This window comes from Actinia tenebrosa, unplaced genomic scaffold (genome assembly GCF_029948245.1).
Source record: "Actinia tenebrosa isolate PJP-AT-01 unplaced genomic scaffold, QUT_ActTen_1.0 PGA_scaffold7__59_contigs__length_16204524, whole genome shotgun sequence".
NCBI classification, from domain to species: domain Eukaryota; kingdom Metazoa; phylum Cnidaria; class Anthozoa; order Actiniaria; family Actiniidae; genus Actinia; species Actinia tenebrosa.
The window spans coordinates 15,053,287-15,077,022 of NW_028292584.1; the positions used below are offsets into that span (position 1 = coordinate 15,053,287).

Here is a 23,736-nt window from a genome sequence, read left to right on the forward strand (position 1 = left end):
TTCATCCTTTTCTCGCTTCGATTGCCTCGCCATCGACCGTCCACCCGCGTCATCACGTTCTTGATGGTAGGCGTCAAGGTGTCCTTCACCTGGGGGTACTTCTCCGCCAATGATTTCAAGGCCTCGGCGTACTCGCGCAATTCCTCCTTGTTCATCTGATCCAACGTAGCGTCCGGCAACGACGTCAATGTCCTTCCGCTGTCTGGCGTCCATGCCACCAAGTTCGCCACTTCCGAAGGGGGCGATGCCGCAGGCGACGTTGAGGGTGAAAAGGTTGGTGATGCACCGGGAGATGGACCTGGTGACGGTTCGGGTGATGGCGGGTCCATGGCCCGGGCCAAGTCGCTTCCCGTCGACAAGGGCGTGTCGCTGGACAACACGCTGACCATGTCGTCTGGCAAGTTGAACGGTGAGCCCAACAACTGCAGCATGTCCGCATCGTAATCTTGCGTGGGCGAAGGAGGCAACGGCGACAGGGGCGGTAGGACGGGCGTATTCATCAGGACGCGATCGGCGGCCCGTTCGGCCGTGGACGTCGTACGGGGCGTTCGAGGAGCAACACCCGGAGCTTGGAAGAAAGGCTCGCGCTCGGTATGCTGTCCTACACCGTAACGTAGGTATAAATCTTGAGCCCCCACACGTTCATAGGACATAACGTCGACGCACCGAATGTTTCACAGCATGGATGGAAAGTCCTATATACGCTCCTTGGCACAATGCCACCCCACGCAAGTGGTTCCTCTGCTACGTAGCGGTAGCGACGACCAATGGAAGTACATCAAAGACATGTGCAAAAAACTGGCCAATGGGGAACTCCCCATGAAGGGAGGAAACAAGAAAATGCCCAAGGCCGCTCGACGTTGGTTCGGGTCGGTGGTCAACGATCGGCATCCCACCATTCAGAGCCTACGACGCTCTAGCCTTCAGCGAGGAGGATCCAAAGCCGAATTGGTCGGCACGGCCATCAAAGCCCTGGCCAAGATCGCGGCTCCCAGCCTCAAGAAAGCCGGCGTGAGTCTGGCCAAGCATGCGGCCGCAGGAGCCCTGGCCGAAGGCATTAACGCGGCCACGACCAAAATCAAGAAGGTAGGAGCCCCCAAAGAAGATAAAAAGGAGGAGGAGGACCCCTCGACCACCGAATCGCTCCAAGACTTTGATTACGACGGCGACAACGAATTGAAGGCCTTGCTCACTGAAACATAAACACATCATGGTTAACACCAAGAAAGGACGACGTCAACGCGGGGGCAAGAAACGTGCAAAGCATACTCAGCTGGGCGGGGCCAAACGAAGACGGTCGTCCGCCACACCCAAGATCAAGGCAGCTCTGCGTGGAACCTTGGCTCCTGGCCTGCCCGACTACGGACCCGTGACCAACCCCTTTCACATTCGATTTTCACAACCACGTCCCGCCGTGCCCTCCAACAAGGTTCAGACTCTTCGCCGCATGGCCCCCGCCAGCCTCCGGCATCTTCCGTCCAACAACGACTCCTTGGACGTCGTCATAAAAGGCCGACCCGTTACGCTTTATCCTAAAGGTCGTCAAGTCGTCACCACCACGAAATGAACAGCAGCACAGGCATCAACTCTTACGTGGTTCCCGTCATCCTCTGGAATCGTCTGCAAGAAGAACTCAAACACCTTAAAGAAAATGTAGCTAAGTCCCAAGCTGGAGGAGCCATCGCCGGAGTGGATCGAGATGGGAACGTCCGCATGAACGAATTGATGCACACCATGGCCGTTCAACAATCGTTGCAGCAATCCCCCAAGGTGGAGTTCGTCAAGTACGCGGATAAGATGGTCAAGCAAGTCATGTCCGACCCCAGTCTCACGCCCGACGAGCGTGTTCGCTTCATGACCAACTATGCGGCCAGCTTTCAAGACCAAAAAGCCATGGCTCAAAAAGGACTTACTCCTGCAGTGGCTCCTGCCCCAGGTCCTGCTCCTGCGCCTGCACCTGGTCCTGCCCCTGGTCCTGGCCCTGCTCCTGCTCCTGCTCTTGTTCCTGGTCCTGGATCCGTCGTCGGCACCACCCCTGCTTGGTCTCTTCCTGCAGGACCCTCGGGAGTCAAGCTTGGGTCTGGAAGCGTTACTCCTAAGGGTACGGGTACGGGTCCGGGTCCAGGCCGTGGTCGTGGTCGTGGTTATACAGGCAAAGGCAAAACCCCACTCAAGCGTCAAATCCACTTTGGGAACGTGCCCGGCACGTCTACGCCGCTGAACAACCTCAGGCCTCAACAAGTCAAGCAGTTGAAAAAGGTAGACAACCTCATCCATGCCATCGATCAGAAGTCCAAGAAAATTGCTCAGGACAATAGCTTGACCCCTGCCCAAAAACGCGAAAAGCAAGGCGTGCTCACGCGTGGACGCACCAAGTACAAGGTGATGCGAAACGACATCCTCAACAGTTAGACCATATAAAAAGGACCGCCGACCCGTCCGACCCACCCTGATTCGTCACTCGACCTCGTCATGAAACGACAACACGGAGGACGTGCCGCTCCTGCCGCTAAAGCCGCGCGCGAAGATGCCCCTCCCTTGAAAGTACACAAAGGGACCGTGGTCGACTTGTTTAAACGACTGCCCATCGACGTCACGTGCGAAAAATCCAAATGGGAAGTCTACTCGCAAGCCACGGCGGCCGTGGACCCTTTGGAAATCACCGTGGACCGAACCCGTACCTGGATCGACATGACCAAGATCCTGCTGGAATTCGACGTGGATTTTCTCGCCGCCCCCAATGGTGCACACCTGGGCAATACCTCGTCGGCCGTTCCCATCAACAACGTGGCTCACTCTCTCATCAAACAAATTCAACTGACTATTAACAAAGGAGCCGTGACCGTCAACGCCGACCACTACCATCTCGAAGCTTACTTCGATCGACTGCTGAACTACTCCGAAGAAGAAAAGAAATCCCTGCTGTCCCTGGAAGGGTGGGCCACGGACACTCCCGACAAGTTTGATCAGCTCAATCCCAACGACGTGGCCATCGCAAATCCAGGCATGGCCGGTGCAGCGCTCACAGCTGCCGAAGTAGGAGATGCCATCCGTGCCGCTGCCACTCGCGTCACGCCTAACCAAGGCGCCAAGGAACGTGTTGGATTGTGCTGTCAAGGTCGAGCCGTCAAGTTCATCCTCAGACCCGTCATCCCCCTCTTCTCCAGCCAGCGCTACTTGACTCCTGGCTGTGAATTGAAATTCAGAATTCAATGGAATCCTCGAGAATTGGTCATGATGAATGGTCCCACCGTGGGGGCTACAGCCATTACCCAGCCTAACGCCACCTACAGAATAGTCAACTATTCTCCCAAGTTGCACATTCGTCACGTGGACGTCAACAGTGAATTGAACATCAAGATGGAAGCTGCCATGTTGGAAAACCAAGACATTGCCCTCTACCCTTACTTCACCAACAGAACCGTCACCCACACCGCTCCAGATGGTCGACGACGGGCTCAGATGCACAACGTGTTTCAGGGGTACCGACCCAACTACATGATCATTGGATTTCAGCGAGGTGCTGCCTTCGATGGGGACCTGGCTCATTCTCCTTACAACTTCTGCGACATGAATCAATCGTCCATTCGCGTGACCGTCGACGGAGAAGAAATTCCCCATCAGCGATTGGACCTGACCTCGCATCATAAGGAAGAAGGTTTCAATACCCTTCTTCAGTTCTCAGGACGTGGCATCGACTCTGCACCCACCGGCATCGATCGAAAAGGGTATAAGGACGGCAATTACCTCATCCTCTACAACTTCAACCCCGACGGCGAACAAAACTTTGGCTACAGCTACGCTCGAAACGTAGGCAACGTCAACATCGACGTCGACTTCTCAGCCAACACAGCCAACAACACCACCATGGTCGTCAGCGGATACTTTGAACAAGAAACGTGGTTGGATGGTAACAAGAACGCTTCCCAGAGATACAGCTACTAGATCATGAACAGCAAGAGTCAACTCCTTACCGCCCAAATCAACACGGTCGCTTCGTACCCTCCCAATTATCACGAGCACCCCACGTACTCCTACGTCGGCACTCAAGGCGCCGACCAAGCTCTAGCCCTTCTCAAGAAGTACCGCGATGGGCAAGCCCCACCCCGCCCTTGGGGCATGGTGTTCAATACCGACCCCATCAACAAGCCCGGCCAACATTGGATCGCCTTGTACGCTCCCGACGTCGATACCAAACGCATCGAAATCATGGACTCGTACGGATCCGCGAACCTCGAGGTCTATCGGGATCCACTCCTTCAAGAGCTCATCGGCATGACGGACGTCGTCAAGATGCCTCAGCTGCAAGCCTACAACACGTACGTCTGCGGGCATTACTGCCTGGCCTATCTCCACATCCGAACCCGTGGTGGCTCGTTTTCCAAGTTCGTCAAACCCTTCGCCGCCCGCAACAAGAGAGACAACGACAAGAAAGTCTGTCAGTTCGTGTGTCAAGTCATGATTCCCAAGTCCCTCCGTCCCAAGTTCAACAGCAAGATAGGACCCTTGGGTCAACCCTGTCAAGGCAATTGTTGCCTCAAAGATGTAAACTTAGAAGCAATAAAGACAACGTTTGAGTAACACAAAAGTCTGGTCTCTTTATTTTTCCTTTCTTTTTTTTTTTTTACATGAAACAAAATCTTACTACGCTCTCTTCTTCACAATCAAATCAAACGTCTAGACTGATGTCTGCTGTGGGTTGGTAATGGAGTCTAGGAGCATCCTCAGATTCTCTTCCTCGAGTGAAGACATGCTTTGCTCGCCTGGGGGGCCTGCAGGGACTTCCACTTGTACGATCTCTCCTTCCTTCATCAACGTCGGTACCTTTCTCTTAGCTTCCTCCTTGGTTCCTGTCTTGACTTTTCTCTTTCTCTTCACGGGCTTCACGGATTGCAATGGCTTGATCACTTCGGTCACGATTTCGATAGGTCCTTCGCCTTCAGTTGTTGCAGTTTCTTCGATTACGCTTTCCTCCTCCTCCTCCTTAGGTCCCTTGACGTACTTGTCCCCACCCAAGGCTTCCAGAGATTCGCTCAACAGCTGATGAAGTTCCACTCGTGCCTTTCGTTGTTCTTTCTGAGTTTCAGCACAAATGACATCGTACTCCATGCTTTGCAGCAAGCCGTACACCACGCGGTCATACGTCCCCAAGTGCACGCCCTCTTGTGCCAACATCATTCTCAACGATCCTATGTGTCCCATTACCGCCTTATACATCTTTTCTTCGTCTTCGTTCCTCCTGGGTCTTCGACGCCTCCTTCGCATTAACACAGATCTTTTTCCCACGACGGTGTTCGAGCAATGAGTGCACGGTACACGGCGTGTGCGAATTTTGAGACTTTTATGCCCCTCCTCCTCCTTCGACTCCACTCCTCCCACATCATCAACGTCACGGTCATCACTGTCAAAATCATCGTCGTCTTAGCTTCACTCTTTCAAATCGTTTCATCGCACGCATGGCCCGTTGCATGTCCTTGCTCGCTCCACTTCCTGACTGTATGCTTGACGCGACTTGTTTCTTAATAAACGGTACGGCGGCTTTCAATTGGTTGTGAAGAAAAGCACGTGCTTTCTTGGACTTTACTTTAGAATCGATCAACTTGCCAGCTATTCCTTGCGCCTTATTGGCTATGATGCTACTAATGCCACTCCCAGCACGGTTTCTCAGGCTCTTGAAGACGTTGCCTCCCGCCTGATGCTTTCTACGTCGTCTGCGTCTCCCCATGCTGCTTCCACGAATTGGTACTCGTGCCCCCTTTCTAACCCCTTTATATCCTTTCCGTCCGTTTCGTCTCTTCCTCGGGGATCGTAGACCACTTCGTTCATTCTCCTTCTCCTTCTCTGTTCCTTCTTCTTTTGATTCTTGTGATTCTTCCTGCGCACGGCAGCATCCTCCTCGTTCTCCTCCTCCTCCTCTTCATCGCCTGCCTTGTTACCACAACAGCGCGTCAACGCCATGATGAAGCTCAAGGTCTCCTTCCTAGCCTTGGCAATGGCGGCCATCATTTCTTTGTATTCGTAATGAAGCTCACCCATGCTCGACCTCCCAGACTCTTCTCCTCCTCCTTCTTCTTCCCCTTCTCCTTCCCAGTCATCGCTTCGTCTGTTGGTCTTAAAAAACTTCAATTTCATCATGACTCCTCCCAACAAAGTCTTCTCGAGGTTAAGCAAATCGTTATACTTGGAATCCAACAACAGCAACACGTTACTCTGTTCCCTTCGGGCGGGGTTCTTTATTTTATCCAATCCCAGCACCCAATTTTCATGACTCGAACACACACGGGAAGACAACGGTCTTAAATAAATGGGCGCTCCCTGCTTCACGTCTAACGGCATGGCGGCCATCACTTCGTCCGTCACCTCGAACGTTGGCCCAGGATCATCCACCCTCACGGTAGGTGCCGTAGGTAGGATTAACGATGCAGGTCTTGGCTTCATTCCGAACGCGGTGGTGGTAGTAGTCATGACAAAAATGAATAAAAGCCCGCTCGCCATTAGCCTCCCTTTATTCGATTTTGCACCGCATCATCAACCAATACGAACATGCCACGTAAACAAGGAGGCGGAGGCATCCGATCACGCCAGAAAAAACGAACCTATGGACAAGTAGGAGGAAACATCCGTTCCAGACCACGAAAACAAAACTATGGCCAAGTAGGGGGCAAACGAAGACGAAAGAGACGCTCTCAGCAAGGCGGGATCTTCCCCTTGTTGGCGCTCGTTCCCGCGGCCATTGCCGCCGCCAAAGCTGCCAGTCTTGGCGCCGTCGGAGCAGGGGTGGGGTTCGGCGTCAAGAAAGGTCTAGAAAGCCTCTAGAAAAACCCTAACACGCTACGAGTGCGCATCAGTCTCCTCATGGAAACCACCGAATCCTATCACACCCGTCTCATCACCTCCACACTCGATCGCCTCAACTTCCATCAAGTCCAAGAATGTGCCTGCTTTCCGCAAGACCTCCGTCACCGCGTGCCTCAGCTCCTGCTCATTCTCTACCTCCTGGATTGCTTGGACGTCATTCATCCCCGCGCCAAGGTCAAGGAAGAGCACCAATGGTTGTCCGACAATTACAAGTCTCATAACTATGACGTCATGCAACGTTACGCCCACGTTCAAGAATACAAAGGTCATCTCAAACGAATCATCTCCCACGGAAGTACCGAACTCAGTAAACTCATGACCGTTGGACACTACATGTCCATTCCCGCCTTTGATCTCCTGGTCCATCGTTACGGCATGGACGTGGCGCTACAAATGTGCTTGGAAAAAAAAAAAACCACTAACCCACCCAACTACCATGCCAGCAACACGACCCCGTACCCGCGCTCTTGCCTTCCTCGAAAAGCGCGTTCGCTCCTGGTGCCTGCCGACCCTCCACGACAACGACGCCTCTCCTCACGACGAACAAGAGCGTCTCAAGCTCCTGGAGTTCTACGTCGACTGCTTGGATCTCGTGCACGCCCAACACGCCTGCCCCTACCCAGAACACAAATACGTCAAACCCAAGTACCAGTGGATCAAAGACCTCTACGAGGCGCGCCGCGTTTCCGACGCCCGCCGTTGGCTGCACTTCAGCAAGTACCGCATCTTGGCTCATAACGTGGTCAACACAGACTTCGACCTCAGTCGTCTCGATCCTTCCACCACTGAAGCTTACAGAAAAGACGTTCCCCTCCTAGAACTGATCGGTGAGCTTAACCACGAATCCCGCCTCGATTCGCATCGCAACTGAACATGGCCCTAACTCGTACGACTCAGCACGTGGACGACCGCATCCGACAAACTCACTTTGACTACCTCTACGACGTGCCCGACTGCTGGTGGGACATCAAGCAAACTCACCTCACTCCGCGCATGCGCCTCATCCTCCTCACCTTCCTCTTGGATTGCATGGACACCATCAAAGACCTTCCCGAAGATACCCATGCCGCCCCCTGGGTGAACTGGTCCAGCCGGAAGAATCAACTCTTGCACATGCGCAGCTCCTACCGTCATTGGCGCCTTCATCCTCAATATCATTCCGCGCCCCTTCAAGGTCAAGAAAGCAATCAACTCTATGCCATCAGCAGCCTCGTCAGCAAAATCCTTCGTCCCGACATCCACCCACGTGACCTGACCGACGACTCCTGCAACCTCCCCACCTATTGCATGACCTCGTGTTGGGAACGCCTCATGTACGAAGCCCTGCGCCTGACCCCCACCGAAATAATACATCTCCTGTATCGCGACCTACGCCACAACTTCACCACCTCATCATGAGTCAACATCGTCAAGCCAACCTGCTCTTCACCTTCCCAAAGAAAGGAATCCCTCATCCTCCCGCCACCCAACAGGCGGTCCTGCCTCTTCGCATGCACGGACGACCTGGTGCCTATTACTTTACAGATTCAAGTCATGCTCCGTCCTCGTCAGAGACTCACACCTCGCTTCCACTTCAACATGAGCGGACGTCGCAATGCTCGGCTGCCTCACTGCCTTTGCCGTAAACCCTGCACCTATTACTTCACCGACCGCGATAGCGAACACTGTACCGTAGAAACCTCAACGTTTCACGCGCGGTACATCACCTTCATTTGCAACCAACAGCATCCGTGGTGTACCTTTACCTGTACCGTTCCCAAAGACAATTATGACGACACCACGTGGGACGTTCTTCGCAAAGCCCGCAATCACGTGGACTCTGAAATCAACATCCGGCAAAAGCTCTCAGAAAGCCAAGCCAACGCCCAAATCATCACCGCACCACGTGAATGGTCTGATGACGTCGTCCACGGACCGCCCATTTACACCAGAGAAGAACAACTCAAAATCCTCAGTCACCTGTTCGGCGTGACTCCTCCCCCTCCTAATTCACCCCCACGTGAAAGCCATTCCATTGGTTCTCCTAAGTCCCTCCCCCAAACTGAGGAGCTATATCAAGACCCCTCTTCCGACGAACCTCACATCGATCCAGAGTCAGACCAAGAAAGCCTAGATCAAGATTACGATGTCTGAAGTACAGTATCAACCGCCACCTACTTTGCCGCCTCCCACTTTGCCGCCCTCTCCACAAACGCTCCCGCCTCAAGACGAATACAGTCAAGTCAACCATCCCTGCTTTTGTGGCTCGCCATGTGCCGTCATCAAAACCAAGAATGCCACCTTCTTCAAGTGTGGCGTCAAGGTGGAACTACAAGGCCATCACCGAACGTCTCAAGGGCGCCAAAACCAGGGACGATAAAGCGCGCGTTTATGCTACTTCCAAGCTGGGATGCAAAATGTACATAAAGAAAGAACTCTACAATGCCGTAGACAACCGTCTCTTTGGGCTCGATCCCAACTACCTCCCCAAGTGTCGCGAACACAACCTGTTTGCCAAAGTCAACGTCAGCAGTTCTGAGAAAAACAAGAACCGCACCTTTCTCGCGTGCTCGGTCAACTACCCGGATGTGGCTTGCGATTACTTTGCCTGGTGTGACGAAGTCATCCCTTCCCGCGAACAGCTTCAGCAACAACTGGCGCCACAACCTGTAGGTCCCCCGCCCAAACGAGGACGCTATGATCAAGAAGACTACCGCTACATCCAATCCCTTCAGCATCCCCCACAGCATCAACACCCCTCCTCCTCCTTTTCCCACACAAGCACAGACCAAGGTCCCAGGAACCTAGTCAACCCTGGCTACCGTGATCCCTGGCAGCAACCTCAAGCTTCAACCGCCTTTGCTACTAACTTTGGCAGCACCTCTCGTCCTATTCCACGTCACCCCACGTACAACACTTCAGGAACTTTTATCATGTAAACACTTAAGATAATTGCTGAGTTCAATAAACCTTTCTTAAACTAAACACCACGCGTAGTTCTTCTCGCTTCCGGGCGGCCCCTCTCCACTTACGTCACCCGTTACGTCACCCCTCCCGTCACCCGATCCCTCCCCACTTACGTCACCCGTTACGTCACCCGTTCCCGCTTCTCATTGGGCGATCCATCACCCCAATCGTTTCCGCTTCCGGTGATTTGCCATGGGAACAGGAATACATGAATATCTAATGCATGCATAAATTATCGTGACCCTATGCATAGGCATATTATACTACTAATTTCATTTTTAATAAACAATTAATATTAATCATATAGGATTAATTAACAAATAATACATATTTTAGAACGATTGTTAAGGGTAAAAAACTTTTATATTTCCTATAATACTGTGAACAAATAACCATTAACTATAAGGTCCTGTTCAGGCACCTGAAAATGTCCACTGTAATAGCTGTGAAATATTTCGATAAGGAAAAGCTATAGATCAAGAAACAAGTTTTGTTTTTGTTTTGTCATTAGCCCTAACTGCTCCTTTTTGTAATCTAAACACGGATTTTATAGGTATTTTTAGAAAAACAATTGTATCGTCAGTGGTAAATATGCTTTAATTTGAACTTTTCTAACTCAATGTACACTAGAACCATAGTTTTTGAAGCGGAAAGGTTAGGAAACCTATTGTTCTATATTTTTGTTCGTCTTTATCCATTGTTAAGGCCCCGTCCACACGTATCCGGAAATTTTTGTATCCGCAAATTATTTTTTGCGGATACGAAAATGTTCGCGTCCACACGCAGCGTATTCGAATCGTTTTCACCGTCCACACGTGTCCGTTTTCGTAAAATTTGCGGATACGGACACAAAAATTTCCGGATACGTGTGGACGGGGCCTTAATGACGTTGACAGTGCACAGTGAAGGAAAAGTTTCTCCATTTGTTCACAGTATAAGGGAATATAAAAGTTTTTTACCCTTAAAAATCGTTCTAAAATATGTATTATTTGTTAATTAATCCTATCTGATAAATATTAACTGTTTATTGAAAATGGAATTGCCCTTTTTGATGCTTTCTTATTTATCATCTAGTAACTTAACTGTATCTGCGCGGAAATATCTATTCGCATGGTTTTTGGTCATCAAATGAAAGTTTTTACTTTCAAAGTGTTCATACATGAAAATAATAAGGAGATGAGCACTTTCAGCCGTACTTGCTTTGGTTCATTGTGCATTAGACATCAAAGGCAAAACAATAGCTTTGTTCTATAGTGAGTTTCCAAACCATTCCACTCCATTATCTATGCTAGAACAATCTACCAGTGGCTAAAATATGAGCTTTAACCTCAACGTATGTATGAGGAAAGTTATAACGATCCGCTTCAAACAGTATAGATTTGCTCGGCAAATTTTCGAGGTCAGGAAGATCGTTTTTTTGAATTTCACTACTTTAATATCTCCCAAAAGGTTTTATATTCATATATGAAACTTTGAGCACACCTTATTTGTTTACTGCGTTCTCGTTGCAAAATTTGAGGGAGTTTGAATGCTTCACATTTCGAAAGTCATTAACGTTTCTCTTGAGATGGTCATTTTTAAATTCAGGGGAAGAACGAAAAAATCCGGAAGTTATATGTAAAGGAAATTAGATGATCCAATTTAGAACTGAAAGACAAGCAATGTAGTCAAATGTGTGCGGAAATAAGGAAATAACTCGCCAAAAATCAAGTCCGAAAGGTAAAACAGAAAGGCCTTATTAGCCTTTTGCTTTCTTCATTATATATTGTCCAAAACAAGTTTGTTTATCGTTGTTACGAATTTCACTTTCCAGCATACAGATTTCAATTCGCTTTTATCAACTTCCTGTTTTACAAGCTGTCCACAGGAAGCCCAGTACGTCAGAATCACTATCAGTCTCGAAAATATCCTTAAGCACTAGCAAATTTGGCCCACGATCACTGCCACAATATTAAACATTCGATTCACACAGCTCTTGTCTTATATTTTGATTTTTTCGGAGGGAGGAAAACCAGAGAACCTGGAGAAAAACCCTCGTGGCAAGGGAGAGAACAACACATCAAACAAACTCAACTCACATGTTGATTTTTATGGAGGGAGGAAAGCCAAAGAACCTGGAGAAAAACCCTCGTGGCAGGAGAGAGAACAACACATCAAACAAATTTTAATCGTTTACGAAGTCGGTGAAGTCGGATAACTGGAAACTGAATTTTAATTTTAACAGAAAAAAAAAGTTTTTCAAAAGAGAAAAATAGGGGGGGGGGGGGGGGGGAACCTCCCAGTCGCAAACACAGAAATACAACTCTTTGTAAATTTACTTTTATGTCGAAATATTCTGTAAGTTTGTTTAGACTAATATAAAGTTTAACTAACGTCCAGGCCTTGGGTCGCGACGCACTCGTTTGCGAAAGAGAAGACAGGAGACATTGGTTTTGGAATAATTTTGGCCGCGCTAGTGGCAAGTTTAATAATCAATAAACCTATATAATCGTACAAAATAACACAAGCCAAAGAAGCGATGTCTTCGGCAAAGGTGGGGCGAAAATAAACACGCCACACCTAGGATAACTAATTACGATAATCCAACAGGTAGGCAGCGGGGGTGGAGGGGGGAGAATGATAGAAAAGAGACCTCGTGGTACTTAGACGCGCCTTAAGTACTGCTACGTAACAGCATTCATGCATCCTATTGGTCGATCTGGGATATGCGGATTGATCTAGTTGGATTACCGGATCTAACAACAGTATAATGTTTTGACATAAATGTCATTTTGCTGTCAGCATAATGTTCTGTTTTAGATAACTGATATGAATCATTCTAAAATAAACTTCAAGTTCTTCCTTCAAAGCTTGGTATTTAAAAAAAAACAACCAGAAATATCGCCTTTCAAAAAAACTCATGACACCCCCCCCCCCCCCCCCCCCCCCCCACCCCCCCCCCCCCCCCCCCCCCCCCCCCCCCCCCCCCCCCCCCCCCCCCCCCCCCCCCCCACCCCCCCCCCCCCCCCCCCCCCCCCACCCCCCCCCCCCCCCCCACCCCCCCCCCCCCCCCCCACCCCCCCCCCCCACCCCCCCCCCCCCCCCCCCCCCCCCCCCCCCACCCCCCCCCCCCCCCCCCCCCCCCCCCCACCCCCCCCCCCCCCCCCCACCCCCCCCCCCCCCCCCCCCCCCCCCCCCCCCCCCCCACCCCCCCCCCCCCCCCCCCCCCCCCCCCCCCCCCCCCCCCCCCCCCCCCCCCCCCCCCCCCCCCCCCCCCCCCCCCCCCCCCCCCCCCCCCCCCCCCCCCCCCCCCCCCCCCCCCCCCCCCCCCCCCCCCCCCCCCCCCCCCCCCCCCCCCCCCCCCCCCCCCCCCCCCCCCCCCCACCCCCCCCCCCCCCCCCCCCCCCCCCCCCCCCCCCCCCCCCCCCCCCCCCCCCCCCCCCCCCCCCCCCCCCCCCCCCCCCCCCCCCCCCCCCCCCCCCCCCCCCCCCCCCCCCCCCCCCCCCCCCCCCCCCCCCCCCCCCCCCCCCCCCCCCCCCCCCCCCCCCCCCCCCCCCCCCCCCCCCCCCCCCCCCCCCCCCCCCCCCCCCCCCCCCCCCCCCCCCCCCCCCCCCCCCCCCCCCCCCCCCCCCCCCCCCCCCCCCCCCCCCCCCCCCCCCCCCCCCCCCCCCCCCCCCCCCCCCCCCCCCCCCCCCCCCCCCCCCCCCCCCCCCCCCCCCCCCCCCCCCCCCCCCCCCCCCCCCCCCCCCCCCCCCCCCCCCCCCCCCCCCCCCCCCCCCCCCCCCCCCCCCCCCCCCCCCCCCCCCCCCCCCCCCCCCCCCCCCCCCCCCCCCCCCCCCCCCCCCCCCCCCCCCCCCCCCCCCCCCCCCACCCCCCCCCCCCCCCCCCCCCCCCCCCCCCCCCCCCCCCCCCCCCCCCCCCCCCCCCCCCCCCCCCCCCCCCCCCCCCCCCCCCCCCCCCCCCCCCCCCCCCCCCCCCCCCCCCCCCCCCCCCCCCCCCCCCCCCCCCCCCCCCCCCCCCCCCCCCCCCCCCCCCCCCCCCCCCCCCCCCCCCCCCCCCCCCCCCCCCCCCCCCCCCCCCCCCCCCCCCCCCCCCCCCCCCCCCCCCCCCCCCCCCCCCCCCCCCCCCCCCCCCCCCCCCCCCCCCCCCCCCCCCCCCCCCCCCCCCCCCCCCCCCCCCCCCCCCCCCCCCCCCCCCCCCCCCCCCACCCCCCCCCCCCCCCCCCCCCCCCCCCCCCCCCCCCCCCCCCCCCCCCCCCCCCCCCCCCCCCACCCCCCCCCCCCCCCCCCCCCCCCCCCCCCCCCCCCCCCCCCCCCCCCCCCCCCCCCCCCCCCCCCCCCCCCCCCCCCCCCCCCCCCCCCCCCCCCCCCCCCCCCCCCCCCCCCCCCCCCCCCCCCCCCCCCCCCCCCCCCCCCCCCCCCCCCCCCCCCCCCCCCCCCCCCCCCCCCCCCCCCCCCCCCCCCCCCCCCCCCCCCCCCCCCCCCCCCCCCCCCCCCCCCCCCCCCCCACCCCCCCCCCCCCCCCCCCCCCCCCCCCCCCCCCCCCCCCCCCCCCCCCCACCCCCCCCCCCCCCCCCCCCCCCCCCCCCCCCCCCCCCCCCCCCCCCCCCCCCCCCCCCCCCCCCCCCCCCCCCCCCCCCCCCCCCCCCCCCCCCCCCCCCCCCCCCCCCCCCCCCCCCCCCCACCCCCCCCCCCCCCCCCCCCCCCCCCCCCCCCCCCCCCCCCCCCCCCCCCCCCCCCCCCCCCCCCCCCCCCCCCCCCCCCCCCCCCCCCCCCCCCCCCCCCCCCCCCCCCCCCCCCCCCCCCCCCCCCCCCCCCCCCCCCCCCCCCCCCCCCCCCCCCCCCCCCCCCCCCCCCCCCCCCCCCCCCCCCCCCCCCCCCCCCCCCCCCCCCCCCCCCCCCCCCCCCCCCCCCCCCCCCCCCCCCCCCCCCCCCCCCCCCCCCCCCCCCCCCCCCCCCCCCCCCCCCCCCCCCCCCCCCCCCCCCCCCCCCCCCCCCCCCCCCCCCCCCCCCCCCCCCCCCCCCCCCCCCCCCCCCCCCCCCCCCCCCCCCCCCCCCCCCCCCCCCCCCCCCCCCCCCCCCCCCCCCCCCCCCCCCCCCCCCCCCCCCCCCCCCCCCCCCCCCCCCCCCCCCCCCCCCCCCCCCCCCCCCCCCCCCCCACCCCCCCCCCCCCCCCCCACCCCCCCCCCCCCCCCCCCCCCCCCCCCCCCCCCCCCCCCCCCCCCCCCCCCCCCCCCCCCCCCCCCCCCCCCCCCCCCCCCCCCCCCCCCCCCCCCCCCCCCCCCCCCCCCCCCCCCCCCCCCCCCCCCCCCCCCCCCCCCCCCCCCCCCCCCCCCCCCCCCCCCCCCCCCCCCCCCCCCCCCCCCCCCCCCCCCCCCCCCCCCCCCCCCCCCCCCCCCCCCCCCCCCCCCCCCCCCCCCCCCCCCCCCCCCCCCCCCCCCCCCCCCCCCCCCCCCCCCCCCCCCCCCCCCCCCCCCCCCCCCCCCCCCCCCCCCCCCCCCCCCCCCCCCCCCCCCCCCCCCCCCCCCCCCCCCCCCCCCCCCCCCCCCCCCCCCCCCCCCCCCCCCCCCCCCCCCCCCCCCCCCCCCCCCCCCCCCCCCCCCCCCCCCCCCCCCCCCCCCCCCCCCCCCCCCCCCCCCCCCCCCCCCCCCCCCCCCCCCCCCCCCCCCCCCCCCCCCCCCCCCCCCCCCCCCCCCCCCCCCCCCCCCCCCCCCCCCCCCCCCCCCCCCCCCCCCCCCCCCCCCCCCCCCCCCCCCCCCCACCCCCCCCCCCCCCCCCCCCCCCCCCCCCCCCCCCCCCCCCCCCCCCCCCCCCCCCCCCCCCCCCCCCCCCCCCCCCCCCCCCCCCCCCCCCCCCCCCCCCCCCCCCCCCCCCCCCCCCACCCCCCCCCCCCCCCCCCCCACCCCCCCCCCCCCCCCCCCCCCCCAACTCAATGGACATAAAATAAGCATTCTTGGACTGGTCTAAACACCATCATTCTGATATTCACGCAAAGCCAGTTGCATGGGAGTAATGACGTCACGACAAAATTAAAAATATCAAACGCAATGCATTCTGGGATAGGTTTCACTCGTCCCCTGACTTGAACCAATGATAGCTGCGCGGAAATGCGGTTTATCCAATTACAATGAACCTACGATCGCGGCACGGCTTATCTGTTTGAGCAACTATATTCAGTGTCAGTTCTAGTTGACAAGCTGACTCATTCAAGCGTCCAAGGTTTGTTGGTGAACCGAGTTCGTAATTGTTTCCTTTAAGAATATGACTTCCACGGGGTCCAGTCTCGTCATTAACGTAGAGCCAGGTATGAAACTGTTTATCACTCCTACGCCGATTTCAGAAAACTTTGTCGGTCGAAGATCTGAAATCTGAGATGGAGTCACACCTCTGAGTTTAAAATGTGATTTTTCATATTTTAGCCATAAAAAATTAAAACACAAGATCAGATCAGATAGAATCAGATCGCACATTTCAATCCGACCGACCGGTTAACTTTTTTGAATATAAAGGAGTTTAGATATGGCATGGTACATAAAAAAAGATAGATACTAGCTGTTGCATAATGTAAATGAAACGCTATACATGTGAAAATTTTCACATATATTTCACTATCATTTTAATTTCACATATTCATGTGAAATTAATAGGATCTATTGTAATTGGGGAAAACCTGTAGTAGATTCCTAGCCTCTCTTATTTGATCTCTTATTATTCAGCGATACATTTTGTAGTCTCAGTTTCTTTAACCCACTAGCTATTGATAGCCTAAGAGTTGGCTATAAGTAAAATAAAAGAAAAAGAAAAAGAAAAAAGAAAAGAAAAAAACCCGTGAATAACACGTGAAAAAAACATGTGAAATAGGGTGGTCCTTTTTGAGAAATACTGTAGTATGTTTCACATGCTATTAATCATGTAAAACTGGTTCAGTTTTCAGATGCTGTTTTTCACTCATATGCCGATTTCAGAAAACTTTGTCGATCGAAGATCTGAAATCTGAGATGGAGTCACACCTTTGAGTTAGAAATGTGATTTTTCATATTTTAGCAAAACAAAAACAAAAAAACAAAAAAAACAAGAAAATCCGTTTTAAATCAGATCGCACATTTAACGTTTTTTGAATATGAAGAAGTTTAGATATGGTATAGCAAAAATAAAATCGATACTAGCTGTTGCATAATGTAAATGAAACGCAATACATGTGAAACTGGGTTTTTTTTTCATATTCTTTTCACAATCAATTATTTGAAAGAAAGTGAAATTGACATCATCAATTTGTTAATGATGTGAAATGTATATGTGTATATGTGGACATATATATAAAGATAGCTAATTATTGATAATTATTCGCCGACTGAGGCAAATAATTGTTTTAGTATAAATACACATAAATACACAGGTGATTCTTTCAAAATAAAATAAAATAAAATAAAAATGATATATATATATATTGATATATATATTTGATATATATATTTGATATATTTATTTATTTATTATATGACCGTGAATCTTAGAGCCTGGACACTAGCAAATCGAGCAATCTGATTGGATAGATCGCATCGCGGACTGGTCTAGATTCTCCGGTATTAACCGGTCCGATCGCATATTAATCTTACGGCGAAAATATTTTGTCCTTTTCAATGAAAAGTGGTCATATAATAAAACTCTTATCAACCGAGCTTGGTCGGTCTGTACGGGATAATCCGAGTGACCTCGGTCAAGATTATCCCGTACAGACCTTCCGCTCGGTTAATAAGATCTATATATATATATATATGTATACACCAGCTTGCAAGAACATTGACATACGAAAATAGAACATTAGTGATTTAGTGGGATAGGAATTATATTAAAAAACAAAAGAAGATCACTGAAGCTGAACTTTTTCTTTTATCTTTTAATGTATTCCTTTCTCACTAAATTACAAATGTTCTATTTTCGTAAGTCAACGTTCTTGCAAGTAGGTGTATATATATATATTTAAATTTTGAATTAGATTTTTATCAATTAAATTAATATGTATTTATGAAGATAAATACATAATCTTTATTTTAAGTTTTTAATAAAGGATGCATTTTAATGAACTTAAATTCCTAGAACAAATCGGGTTTCATTTTATTTAAAGGTCATTTCTGTTGAAAAAATATTGTGAAATTTATATAATTATAAATATATTTTATATTATACAATTTAACTTCTAGTTTTGACATAGTGCTGTATGCATATATCAAGATATATATAGAGATCTAAATCTAAAACTGATTTAGCTGTAATTTGATTTGTAATGGAGAAATATAAAATAAATTAAATGGATTCTCATTCTCATTCTCATTCTCATTCTCATTCTCATTCTCATTCTCATTCTCATTCTCATTCTCATTCTCATTCTCATTCTCATTCTCATTCTCATTCTCATTCTCATTCTCATTCTCATTCTCATTCTCATTCTCATTCTCATTCTCATTCTCATTCTCATTCTCATTCTCATTCTCATTCTCATTCTCATTCTCATTCTCATTCTCATTCTCATTCTCATTCTCATTCTCATTCTCATTCTCATTCTCATTCTCATTCTCATTCTCATTCTCATTCTCATTCTCATTCTCATTCTCATTCTCATTCTCATTCTCATTTCTCGATAGAGATTATGAGCCGAGTACCATGGAAGAAGCCGAAGAACAAATTGTGTAATAATCGAATGTTTGGTCGCCGTCTGATAGTCTTGATTCCTTCGCTTTGTGCTTTTATCTTATTCGTGTCAGCGATCGCGTACTATTCTACCAACATTGAATCTTGTGTACTTTATATCAATGGGACTCGAAGTGCTACGCTCGGGGAAAAAACTAAATGCACTTCAATGCAACTTAAGTATGAGAACCAACCTGGTCACGAAGTACGACTCGAAAAAAGGTTGCCGCAATTCATTGGCACGCTGTTGGTCGTCGTTTTTTTTGTGGTGAGTTTTATATTTTCTTTTCTTCAAACTTTTAATTTTATCGATACACTATCAATAGGTTGACAATCTATAGGTTGATTTAAGTCATGGCATGCCTAACTCACAGATCAAACCCTGGAACAACCTCTGGGCTGATCTAAGTCAGGGTACGCCTAACTCACAGATCAAAACCTGAAACAACCTCTGGGCTGATCTACGTCAGGGCACGCCTAACTCACAGATCTAACCCTGAAACAATCTCTGGGCTGATCTAAGTCAGGGCATGGCTAACTCACAGATCAAACCCTGAAACAACCTCTGGGCTGATCTAAGTCATGGCATGGTTAACTCACAGATTAAACCTTGAAACAACCTCTGGGCTGATCGAAGTCAGGGCACGCCCACAAATAACCCCAGAGTTGATCTAGAGCAGGTTTCATTCGACTGTGAGATGCAGATTGCTGCCATATACGTGTGTTGTAGAAACATAAATGTTTCTGTAATTTTGTTTGAATGTGTGTTTGTTTTTCTCGCGCAGTGTGATTGTTGTGGCAGTGCCTTGGCCTTGGCTTGACCGTGTCCGCGCCGTACGTTTCGGATATTGATTGGATGGAGAGTAAATTCTCACACAGTGTGATTAATCTGGCGTATGCCTTGCTGTGACACGACCGCGTCATTAGGTTTCGCTGAGGGACTAAACCAGAGAACCCAGCATCGGAATCGAACCCTTGACTAAGCATTTTTTTATCAGCTTATGGCAATCGAACTCGAGATACCAGAGGCGAGTGTACTATCGCTACTTTACTCTTGATTCCCTTCGTCTGGTGTTGTCTCCTGTTAATTATATAAAGCGTCTCAAAAGATAACTTTCGATTTCTTACTTCCTGTGCGAAATTCTTGGCTAATTTTACACGGACTGATCCCACATGGAAAGGACTGAGTCCGTGGGACCCTAGTTCTCAGTGATACAAGAGACATACTACTCTTCCCAGTAGACCGAGGTTGTTGTGATTTTTTAATCGCCTTCGTAGCCTGTTATGTTATCCGCAAGTACATTTCGAATCGACCACGTGATGCCAATGCTGTACCACGAGGACAAGTTTTTTATACCACGTGATTAAAACTTGACTGAATTTTGATCACGTGGTGTAAAAAATGTCCACGTGGTACAACATTGGCATCACGTGTTCGATTTGAAATGTACTTCTGGATAACGTAACAGACGCTACGAAGGCGATTAAAAAATCACAACTACCTCGGTCTACTGTGAAGAGTAGTATCGGGTTTGCTGGTCATAGCAAGGGGTTAATCATCTGCAGTCTAGGGACCATTCATGTCTGGAAGTATGGTCTTCGGTTACATTTATCATGTAAAAAATAAAGTGATAATATCATGGAACATTTTTTTTTTCCTTTTTCTCGTCAGATGATTTTCATACTCTTTGTCCCTTGGAAACTCGGTAACTACATCACCTTTAAGCGTCGCATTAACTGCTGTCTCCTGCCAGTTAGCCTCAAAGACGCGATCAACCGATACATGACTGGATACATCAGCGACGAGGATCACTTCCAAAAAGTTGTGCAGTCTGGTCAAGCAAGTTTAGAATCGATCATCCAGAAATTGAAAAAAACCATACCGGAAGTGACGTTTGATGTATTGAAGACTGGAAGTCTTGTGGTAAGTCAATTATATGCTAGCTTGTAGAATAAATATTAAGAATTAGTTTAAAACATATTTTTGCTATTGTAAGAATATAAAAAAATTAATCAGTTGGTGCAAATAACAAACGAGTTGCTGCAAATAACAAACGAGTTGCTGCAAATAACAAACGAGTTGCTGCAAATAACAAACGAGTTGCTTCAAATAACAAACGAGTTGCTGCAAATAACAAACGAGTTGTTGCAAATAACAAACGAGTTAATGTGGCAAGCTAGACGTGTTATTATACGTTACACGATAAGTAGATTTGCCGAAAATATTGAGACTGAGTCACTAAAAGAGGCTTAGTTTGGGGCTGATTTTTTAAGAGACGAAATAGACGCCATCATGGGAATATTTCCCCTTAGATTCATAGTCCGGAATATTGCTTTGTTGTTGACAGGAACGACTTGGAAAGCCAACCATTCTGAAAACCTGCGACACCGAACATCTTCCAATAAAATCATTACTAAGTACTGACTTTGATGTGATGTTAACACCCCAAACAGTCCTGGCAGCAGCGACTGAAGATCCTGAGACAAGTCAAGCTCAAACGCTCTTCGACGTCGTTACCTTGGAAAACATCACACCTGGGTTCGTGTGGTTGAAGCTGAACCAAAATTGCAAGGAATCAAGTGACAAGTTTTGGAGGGATCTTTGTGCTGAGTATACTTTTCCTGGTGGTTCAAAAGGATTATATCTTTCCTCTTTCGAGGTAGGCAATTTCCTATATCTCTACGTTAAAACAACAAGGTCGTCTGTTACCGTGGCGGTAGCGCCAGAACATGTGTTCAAGTGGTATTACCCACGGAAAGCTCTATCACCAGCGACACGAGTGAAACAACGTCTGCGCATGCTCTACGTCCGTATGCAAATTAGTCGAAACATCTGTGCATGCTCTTCCCGTACTCCGTATACGTCTCGTACTCGGTAGACTCGCAGCTCGTTATAAATATTCCCGATACTCAATTCGCCTTTGGCGATTAATTGTTAAATAATATTTATTGATTATGCCTTTTACAAATTGATCCACTATTTAGGTACGAAACGTATTCGTTAAAGGGATGAAACGAATCAAGCGGAAAGTGACAGGATATTGTGATTGCTATAAAAAGATCGCAGCAAAAGGCATCGCCTTTCATGTCAAAGCTCAGGGCCCGGCCGTTACTGTAAAAGTAGAGCGTAGACAGGGTATTTACGTGCCACAAAAGTTTATGAGCCTTCGTCCAACTTTATTCTATGGTGATTTTATCTTCGCGATAAAATGCATTGGATGGCCACAGGAAGCCAGTGAATGGCCTTTACGCCAGCGACTATGGCCGCCACAAGCGGTGGTTGACGAAATCATGACGTATGGATATCACGTGGTTCCAAAGCCCACAAACCCGACCCTAGACACTGTGAAAAGGGAGAAAAAGAAGAAAAAGAAGAAAAAAAACCAGCAGAATGAGAATCAACCCCTTCTAGAATATGAATGGAGGTTGTCTTACTCTATGGCCGAGCTTTCATTGGCAAAGCACATTCCTCCTGTTGCGCGCGCATGCTTTTTGGCGTTAAAGGCGACAATAAAACAACATCAGACACCTGATGCTGGCGGACTAAGCTCGTATCACCTCAAGACTACTCTATTTTGGGCTTTAGAGTTAAACCCCCCTGACTTCTGGTGCGAGGAACAAATTGAGGAATGCTTCATGAAGCTTGTTGATACCCTGTTGGACTACGTGAAAAATAAACACTGTAGTCACTATTTTATGAAGCATCTAAACCTGATGTCGCTTGATGAAAGTCAGCTTGAAGAGACCGAGAATCTGCTGTCCGAGATCAAGGAAAACCCTGGGAGTTACGTCTCAAGTGAGGACCTCCAATGTCGGGGGAACCTGGCTGCCTGCTATGAGTGCCTGTGTTTTGGACATGGTGAAAATGTCTACATAGATGTATACTAGACTGCTTGGGACGATCCAGTAATTTTAAGAGGGAGTGGGGTGAGGGGATTAGGATACCTTATGCATTTACCACAGGAAACCCATAATAGGCGAGAAAATGGTGGAAATGACAGATAAAACTAAATTTGAAAGCTTCAAGTAAATATAACTAGTAAAAGTTGATCCGTTTTTTCAGTTATAGCGCACACACGTTTTAGTCTTGTTTGTACTTTGTTCAGTTAATACAAAGGAATTAATTGTAAGAATTTGCATAAGAATATCTAAGATATCCTAAGTAGTTAGACTAGGTCTATCGATTTTACGTGTTTTCTTGCTAGTGAAAACAAGAATATTATGCTTCCTGTGAATTTGGGTGAATGCCGAAAACAGAGCTTGGGCTACCTGTGGTATTCAGCAAATCTTCCCCTCCCCTCACCCATCAGTTTAGAGCCTATACTGCACTTACATAGGATAATTAGATGGAAAAGAAAATAATCTCGTCGGTCGAAAAATATTCAAAATTAGCCCTTCCTTATTCCACATAAATAATAAATGCATTCTCATCACTGGATTCTTTTGTTTAAACAAGAAAGCACTAGCACGCTTACATATTAACTACACAGACGACCGTTGTTCACTACAAAAAAAGCGCTAGCTCCCCCGAAGTTTCTTTTATTTAATTTAGACAGACATTTTTCTATGCTTTCCAGATATTGACCACGATTTTGAGCTTGAACATAGTGAAGACGTCGTGCCCACTCGACTTGACTCGATGTAATTAGTTTTCTGTCAATCGCTTCTTACTTTCAATGTACGTAATGCGAATATCGATTCTAACGAGCTAAGGTTTGTTTCTGTTTCAAATGAGTGAATGAATTAATACGCGTAATACTTTGAGGGTTTTGCTCCAGATTCTTCGCTTTTTCTCAGTTCTCTTTAAAAATCCAGCACTTTTGGTTGCAATTCTATCGAACATCAGTAGAAGGAACACTGTGCTGTTTTGATTTTAAAGGATGGAATACTATATGCTTTGAATTTTTAAGACTTAGTTTTGTGATTTCAATGCCAATTTGGTCTATCGTTTTTAAATAAATGTCATTTTAACCATATTTTTGTAATTGTCCTTTCTATATTAACCCTATTCATTCGCAGTTCTAATTTTTATCCTGATTCCGTTTGTTAATCCTATTCCTTCTCATTTTTCATTTCAATTCTATTCCCATATACGCTTTAATCTTATTTCATCTCTGTTTTTAGATAAATTTAGATTTCTACTGTGGGCCACTTCCGCAGGGCCCAGGGGGAGGAAGAGGGGGCGGGGCGGCGGGTAAAGGGGGGGGGGGGGGGAGGGGGAGAGGAGAGGGAGGAGGGAGGAGAGGGCGGGAGGAGGAGGGCGGGA

General features: G+C 52.0%; 2 protein-coding genes across 2 annotated transcripts; both read left to right on the forward strand.

Moving 5' to 3' along the window:
- The first annotated feature begins 2,472 nt into the window (after nucleotides 1-2,472).
- LOC148905744 (uncharacterized protein F54H12.2-like) lies at nucleotides 2,473-3,945 on the forward strand. Its single transcript, XM_089040624.1, has one exon. It carries the CDS (start codon nucleotides 2,473-2,475, stop codon nucleotides 3,943-3,945), a length of 1,473 nt encoding a protein of 490 aa, XP_088896750.1.
- A 12,024-nt stretch (nucleotides 3,946-15,969) lies between these two features.
- On the forward strand, nucleotides 15,970-23,446 carry LOC116299061 (nucleotidyltransferase MB21D2). The gene is made up of 5 exons (XM_031707695.2): nucleotides 15,970-16,086; nucleotides 18,425-18,738; nucleotides 20,143-20,394; nucleotides 20,819-21,130; nucleotides 21,456-23,446. Exons 1-5 carry the CDS (start codon nucleotides 16,044-16,046, stop codon nucleotides 22,356-22,358), a joined length of 1,824 nt encoding a protein of 607 aa, XP_031563555.2. The 5' UTR covers nucleotides 15,970-16,043; the 3' UTR covers nucleotides 22,359-23,446.
- Nucleotides 23,447-23,736: the final 290 nt, after the last annotated feature.

Coding starts and splice junctions, on each gene's coding strand:
- LOC148905744 (XM_089040624.1), top strand. CDS start 2,473: ATGAAACGACAACACGGAGGACGTGCCGCTCCTGCCGCTAAAGCCGCG.
- LOC116299061 (XM_031707695.2), top strand. CDS start 16,044: ATGACTTCCACGGGGTCCAGTCTCGTCATTAACGTAGAGCCAG. Junction 16,087..18,424: donor CGTCATTAACGTAGAGCCAG/GTATGAAACTGT, acceptor ATTTCTCGATAG/AGATTATGAGCCGAGTACCA. Junction 18,739..20,142: donor TGGTCGTCGTTTTTTTTGTG/GTGAGTTTTATA, acceptor TTTTCTCGTCAG/ATGATTTTCATACTCTTTGT.